This window comes from Manihot esculenta, chromosome 11 (assembly GCF_001659605.2).
Source record: "Manihot esculenta cultivar AM560-2 chromosome 11, M.esculenta_v8, whole genome shotgun sequence".
NCBI lineage: Eukaryota > Viridiplantae > Streptophyta > Magnoliopsida > Malpighiales > Euphorbiaceae > Manihot > Manihot esculenta.
The window spans coordinates 9,746,576-9,754,019 of record NC_035171.2 but is presented as its reverse complement, the minus strand read 5'-3'; the positions used below and the strand labels follow the sequence as shown (position 1 = coordinate 9,754,019).

The 7,444-nt window shown below is 35.3% G+C and overlaps 1 protein-coding gene and 1 long non-coding RNA gene across 2 annotated transcripts; one reads left to right on the top strand and one right to left on the bottom strand.

The window, feature by feature from the left end:
- Positions 1-335: 335 nt before the first annotated feature.
- On the bottom strand, positions 336-3,612 carry LOC110626974 (transport protein particle 20 kDa subunit). Its single transcript, XM_021773185.2, has 6 exons — positions 3,480-3,612; positions 3,313-3,400; positions 2,488-2,573; positions 2,298-2,359; positions 1,390-1,475; positions 336-662 (listed from the first exon to the last, which is right to left on the bottom strand). Exons 1-6 carry the CDS (start codon positions 3,590-3,592, stop codon positions 570-572), a joined length of 528 nt encoding a protein of 175 aa, XP_021628877.1. The 5' UTR covers positions 3,593-3,612; the 3' UTR covers positions 336-569.
- A 27-nt stretch (positions 3,613-3,639) lies between these two features.
- Positions 3,640-6,205, top strand: LOC110626975. Its single transcript, XR_002489814.2, has 2 exons — positions 3,640-3,949; positions 5,870-6,205. It is a non-coding gene; the product is annotated as an uncharacterized LOC110626975 (long non-coding RNA).
- The last annotated feature ends 1,239 nt before the right edge of the window (positions 6,206-7,444 follow it).

Below are 7,444 nucleotides of genomic sequence, written 5' to 3'. Positions count from 1 at the left end.
GTGTTGAGTTCTTAGATTGTGCAAGACCAACAGACTTAGAGTTTTTAGATCGTGTCTCCACTCTTTGCAAGAATTTCTCCTGTCTGCAAATTGTGAAAGCTTCGTTACTATAATTATGTAATAATTATTTTTCCTCTGCTCATTCATTAAATCTTTCCCCCAGTACTTTTATTCACCTTCCAAACTGACATAAAATATTATGGTCTAATGCGAAAGATCTATTTCCATTTAGACAAAACAACAAGAAAAGAGAAAATTGGCACATCATAGCCCTTGATCCTTCTACAATCCCTGCACATCAATGGTAACATAGCAATCAATGAACAAAATCCAGATTAATTCTAATTTTTCAAGCTAGTGCTTCTTTTTTTCACCCAACTGAATTTATCTAATATACAATAATAAAAGAAGCAAATTGCACACTTTTTTTGTTATCCTCAATAATAATACTCATTTGGTGCCTTTGAATTCACTAAAAAGATTTACAAAATCATCAACTGGGGCTACTTTTCATGCCCTCTCTAAGTTCATTTCCGCGGACTAGAGACTATCCACCTATATCACTGCATCTAGAGATATTTTCTTGCAAGTGCCCGAACTTTAGTGTCAAAATGTGATGACGTTATGCGAGAACCAGGCAAGTTGAGGGGATTAAGAAGAATCTGCAGAATTTTGAATACAAGCTAGCATATGTAAGTCAAGAATCAACATCCTCATGAAGAAGGAATAGAAGATCATTCAATAGAAAAATTGTTAGTCGAGTACTAAAGGTGATTCAAGAAGTTAGAAAACAAAATCAATAAGAAGTGCATCTAGGAACAAAATGGCAGAGTAACTTCTCAGAATGTTTACAGATTAAGTACACAAGACACAAGCCCGCAGGCAGGGACAGTCATTATCAGGAAATAAAAGTTTAAGAGTGAAAAATATTTGATTTGAAGTTAATTTTTGGAAGTTGAGATGACTTAAATTTGAGCTGAATCCAGAAACACACAAATAAAAGATAATGGCATTTCCTGGTTGCGGATTATTTTCTTGATTTATCAGATACTATATAAGAAAACATCAAGCATTTGCAGAAACTGATGCTGGCTAAGCACATGTATGCATGCAAACGGATTGGAGTCAAATATGCCAATCACACTTCTTTATTTCACCACATAGAAGATATCATCAAAAGGAGGGGTGGGGGAGCGGCGGGGAAGTATCACACTAACAAGATGAAGGGACTGTCTTTGTGCCATTTAAATATTCCAGCTTATCACTTGTTAGATTGGCTATTATACCAGAGAGTCAATATATTTACTAATTACCCGAAAGAAAATAATAAATTACATGTAATTTATTTATTTAGGGGAAGGGGGTGGGAAGGGAAAGGAAGTAATTTACCTTTATGTATAGCTCATGAACCTCCTGAAAAAAGGTCTTGATCCCATCATCATTGTGAGGATTATGAAGTAGCATAAATCGTGTATGTATGAGAAGTCAAAGAAAATATCAAAATAGGCCTATTATGTCGACAGAAAATGCTATGCCAATCACAGCAATGCTTTAACAGATATGAACAAGGAAATTTTGACAATATGAGAAATCATATGATCCCATTGTCAAGCTATCTGATGAAAGCCTTATGTTGACAGTGGCACTACCACAACAACAACAACAACAACAAAAAAGACCTAATCCCAAAAAGTACCACTACCACAGCAAAGAGAAAATGCAATCATGCTTCAGTTAAAACTTCTATATTAAAAGTAAAAATAATAATAATGTGGAAGAACACATAATTTATGTCAATTTACAATTTCTCATGCTCCACACAGTTTCACCCCACCACAGCACGCATAAAGCAGAAAATTGCAGGACCATACAACTGACTATAATAGGATAAAGTAAAAACAATGTACCAGCCTCAATAATTCACAATATGCTAACTAGTGAACATGCCATTATGGAGAAAAGCTGCCTGTGCACAGTGTTGAGAGTAGATAACCAAATGACAGCCACCATATGAATAGCTAATTAATGGTCAATGATCCAGAACTCTCAGCTTAGTTCATCACCAACAATATGCAACAGTGCCCAATTCTCCTACTGAGAATTTTGGTTTAAGGTCACACTTACTTACCTTGAAACCAAGAAGCATTTTAAGCACCCAAAGATATGGAGACAATTTTATTTGCCGGCAAATCTCATTTCTTATGTCATGATAAATTACATGTTTTGTCAACAGAAAAGAAATAAGAACATCTAGGTTAATTTGAGTGTTCTACAACTCACTAAAAAACAAAGGATATGACCAGCTGTAACATAAACTGATACCACCAGATCATTGAACTTGTCAATTGCTTTCAAGAACCTGTGACAAAGATGCAATCAAGAAAATTAATGGGGGGCCTGTCACAATAATCAAGAAAAGGAAAAAAAACAAGGGAAAAAGCAGAGAAATGGAGTAATAATGTGAAGGATTAACATATATAAGCTTACATGGCACTAGTGGTCCATGCCAGGTCCTGAACAATATCCAGAGCTGCATGTAATATAAATTGATGCAGCTGAGCAGCATCTTCTCTCTGTCACCATACGATGCGAAGTAAGGGTTAATGCAACCAGCTTATTCATGAACCATCAAAGCATGAGTAGATGTAAAAAAGTAAAAGGAAGTGGAAGCCAACAACCAAAGTGGAAGGGGAATGCAAAAGCAGAAGCTGGCAAAGACAATCACCTCCACACATATAATCAACTTGACTACAACAATGCAAAAATAAAAATTTCTTTTTCATTTCCTTTTACTGGTATTCTGCTGTAAATGCTCTTTACATTATATAGGAAAAGAACAGCATACATTAATTTTAGCACCATGTTTGCAAGCTTAAGCTTATGCAGCCTCCAAGGATTAGATCAATAATGTATTAAAAATAAAATACTGGAGTGTTGGTGCAACAATTATTTCAAATCTGTATAATACTATATTCAAGTTTATTTCCAAACACAAACCAAACATACAAACTTCCTAACGTCCCTACTGAACCAGCCCAATATGCCTCATCCCCGGATTTCCAAGTTTCAGATTGGAAGTAGAACTGTACTTATATTACACTTAAGTGGGAACTATGTTAAGAAATTATATTGCTTGGGCTTCCTCCATTATCATCCTATTTAATCTACATTAGCAATCATAATGAAAAGCAAAGAGATCTCTAACATTTCCCCCCTAAAAAAAAAATCCATAAACCACCTAGAAAATTCGAATTTTCAATCAAACAAGCAATATGTAGCAGAAAGTAGAAGATATAAGAAAAGAGATAGTACTTTTGCAGCAGATCCAACTTCAGCTTCATATATAGGGATATCATTCCTGCTCACTATGATAAAACAGGCTGTGGTTGCCATCTCCGAACTGTCTCAAGAAAAACAATCTGAAATTCCAATAAACGAATCGCGAAAATAAAGATTAATGCATTTTAGGCAAAACCCACCTTGTAAATTGTTTTGAAAGATGCTTCGTTGCTCGCCTGGTCTGTGCCTTCGAACGATGATCAAGATCTTTCAGCTTCCTTACTCGATTGTTTTGCCGAATATTTATTTGCATTGGGCCTGGGCTGGAGGATTCTGAAGCCTGAATGTTAAAGGCCCAAATTGAGAACCCAGTAGCGTCCCAATTTCGACGCCGCCTTAACACGATGACCGGAGAAGAGGGAAATGAAACCTAGCTAGTAGGCAGAAACTGAGCAAGAAAGTGAAGGAAAGTAGTAGACTTGTTAGGGGGAAAAAATGGGAAGCGAGGCAAAGAGCAGTGGCATCAGTGGAGGAGGAGGCGGAAGCGGAAGCGGAGGATTCAGGTCGAAAATTGATAATTTCTTGTACAGTGGAGACAAGAAGCATGTCTTGGCTGGTATCGCCATCATCAGTGTGGTTTTTGGCGTCCCCTGGTACCTCATGAACCGAGGTTCATTTCTCTGCTTTGATACTATTCTTTTAAGTCTCTTGGATTATATATATATACAGCATGTTGGGAATTGATTATGAATTGTGCATAAGTGGCCAAAGGTTTGAACTTTAATTTGGCTTTTATTTTTTTCATTTTCCATGTTGAATCAATATGAAGATGTTCTTTGGTGAATTTACTGGTGATAGGGAATGGTAGAAGGAACTGGGATGCATCAAGAGAAATTAAGAGGGAGAAATGAATAGGAAAGAAAAGAAAAGAATAGTTTATTGTTTGGATAGGTTTACAATCTAAAAGAGATATTAAAGAATTGTCATACAAGTACTATTAACTTCTCCCTATTTCTCTCCATTTCCGAAATTGTTGGGGAGAAAAGTTTTTTGGGTTCACTTTATTGGATTGAGAAATGCAATTTCTCTTCCTTTCTCCTCTTTTCTCTCTTCTATTTGTTGTCCAGACATGAGAATTTAAAGACTTTTTTCTTCTCTCCAATTCTCTCAATCCAAACAAAGCATTAATGAAATTACTGATTTTTAGCTTCTCTTATCATGGAGTAGAGGATCCTATGTTTTGTTCTTTAAGATTTAATAGGGAGTAGATTGCTTCTGTGCATTGATTTCAGGGAGAAAGAACTTAAAAAGGGGAGATACTTTCCATTTGCATGGTCTGAAGCCAATCATTATCGAGAAAACACCAATTGGTCAAGCTCTTCATTATTTATAGACATTTTTGAAAGTGATTGGAAATCCTTTTTCTGCTTTGATAAGTTTCTGACAAATGGGATATTTTGTGTGAGAGTATTAAATGAGGCATCGATCCTTTTTTGCCCATAATATACTGAAAGTGAATATGGATTCACTAAAAGGATTGAAAGGACATGCTGTAGCAGTTTTAGATACTCAGGTGAAATCAAGCTTCAAAAAAGTGCTATATGGCATATTTCCTTGATAAATTACCAAATTTCCGTAGTTCAAATAGAAGACGCCATTGTTAAGCATAAATACTGTTTAGAGTGTGTCACCGAGTGAGTTATGTATTTTATTACTTCATAATATCATTAGCTTGGACTCAGGATTGCTGTTGTTGAAGGTTAACCTAGCCATTAATGTCTAAATTTGGTTCCATATTTCTGTCATTTCATGCAAGATATTGTTATGGTGAGGTTCTGTGCCATGTTTTTTAATGGCTGCATAACTAAGTTTTCAAGTAGCATTAGTGATAAAGTGATGCATCATTGATCAGCCAAATTCCCTGTAATAATGTTTTCATCAAAATATTCTGAGTTTTCACCATTTGATGACGTCGTCAATATGCTGTTTTGCCTAATTTTTTTTTCTTTCGTCCTTCCTCCAATTTTCTGTCAACTAATTTTCATTAGATAATTCAATTTGTTTGTTGAGAAAAGAAATGGTAATTTGCTAGCATGAGTATCATTTCTGCCATATCTTCTTGGATTATGAGGAAATTATTAGATTGTATATTGCAATAGTTGCATGTATGAAATACTTCAGAGTTTTTACTCTAGCATAAAAAGAATAGATAAACTACACCCAGGGTTAATGTTTTTCTCCTGCTGAATAGTGATGTTCGACTAGCAGCCACATAAATCTATCCATTGAATTGATGGAAGACAAATACTGAACTTGCAAATCTTTAACTCTCAGTTAATGGTTTTAGCATCTCGTGTGTAGGAAACATTGTTTGCTGGATTGCAGGTTGCATTTTCCTCTTTATATGCTAATCTTTGAGATTGTTGTTGCAATTGTACTGTTACTTTTTCTCCGCTTGGCATCTATACTGGTCTGAATATCAAACCTTTTGATCCTTGGGTTTAGCATATGATGTCAATTCACCATGTTTTATATCTGTGTGCACGTGCATAATCGAGCAAGCACATCTGACAATTTTCCCACTTTATAGGAACAAAACATCGGTCCCACCAAGATTACTTGGAAAAGGCTGATAAAGCACGGAGTGACAGACTTTCCTCAGGTTCTGCTTCTGCACGATGAGCTTTGTGCACTCTTGAAGGGATTGGTGTCCAGTGATAATTTGAGCTGAAGGTATAATGGCCCTTTGTTATTAAGCACGCTTTCATCCGCCTTTGATTTCCCAAAACTAGTTTGCAGCTCCTATCAGGATGATTTTCTTTCTTATGTTGTTGAGATGAGCATATGATTAACGGTTGAAAAATTGAAATTTTCGGTGCTATACATTTGCTAAATGGAAATAAGTATGGGTTATGCTTTGAGATAAGTTGACATGATTAGATCACAATGTTCTACAAAGTAGCATTCTTGCGTTTGTCTATATGCCAGCTTTGTGTTTAGGAAATTAACTAGTTTGTCTTTGATAATGCTGAGATCTGCCCCACTGTCCAAATGAGGACACACAGATGTTTGGTTTGCTGGGTTGATCATCGAGTCATTGGGTCCTGTAAGATACTCCTCGGTGGAGATCTTCTGTGCTCAAGTCAAATCTGGAAACTCAGTGGAGGTAAGGAAAGTAAAACAGAAGAGAGAAGAGAATAGTGTTTTCGAGTTCTCTATGTGACGGAGAGAGGCCCCTCTTTTTTTAGAGTTAGTTCGATATATAAATATATTTGAATAAAGTCAATGTCCCTATTGCCGTGTCCTTCTGATGGGGCATGATGCTTTTGTACAGGTGTGTCAGGCAATATATTAATAATAGGCTATAGGACAATAAATGTTGAGTTGGCCAGTTCATACCTTCTATATGCGTGTTTATGATTCCTGTGTTGTACCAAAGAGGCGACTAACTCATAGGAGATCGACATTTTTATCCTGATTTCATTAGGTCGTATTGGGCTTGTCCGATCTATATAGAAATGAGCTCATTTTGATTACTGAGATCGGCCACATCGGCGTTTAAAGTCTTGTTGTAGTACGAGTTTTTGAGGAGGTTGGTTTGTCCGTCCTCTCCGGTTTTTGAGGAAGTCGGTCTGTCCATTTCAGGTTTTGGTAAATTTAGGAGGGTTGTTGGTCTGATTCTTTGTACTCAATAGTTTGGATTTATTACTGTCGGGTTTGACTAGATGGAAAGCCTTTCGATTCATGTACATACATGTCACGATCTTAGAGGGTCTTATTTTTTAGACATTATTAGTCTTTCAAAATCACTCAATTAAAACATTCTTGTAGTTTGTAAACTTTAACTATTCTGTTCTTTAGTAAAAAAAAAAAAAAAAAAAAAAAACAGTTGTAAAGTCTAACTATTTTGTTCTTTATTAAAAAAACAGTTAGTCAATACAAAATTTGTATACATAAATTAAAGCGGTTTCTTTAACAAAATGATTAAAATTTTTTATTTTTACAAAATATAAAAATATTTTAATATAGTAATTTGAAATGGGGAGGGATTAGTGATTTTTTTTTTTTTTAGAAAAAAAATCTAAAATCCTGGTAGTAAGTTCTCCTTTGAATTAAATGAACTATGAATATAAAATCCTTTTTCTAGTGAATTTTAGAAAATTCT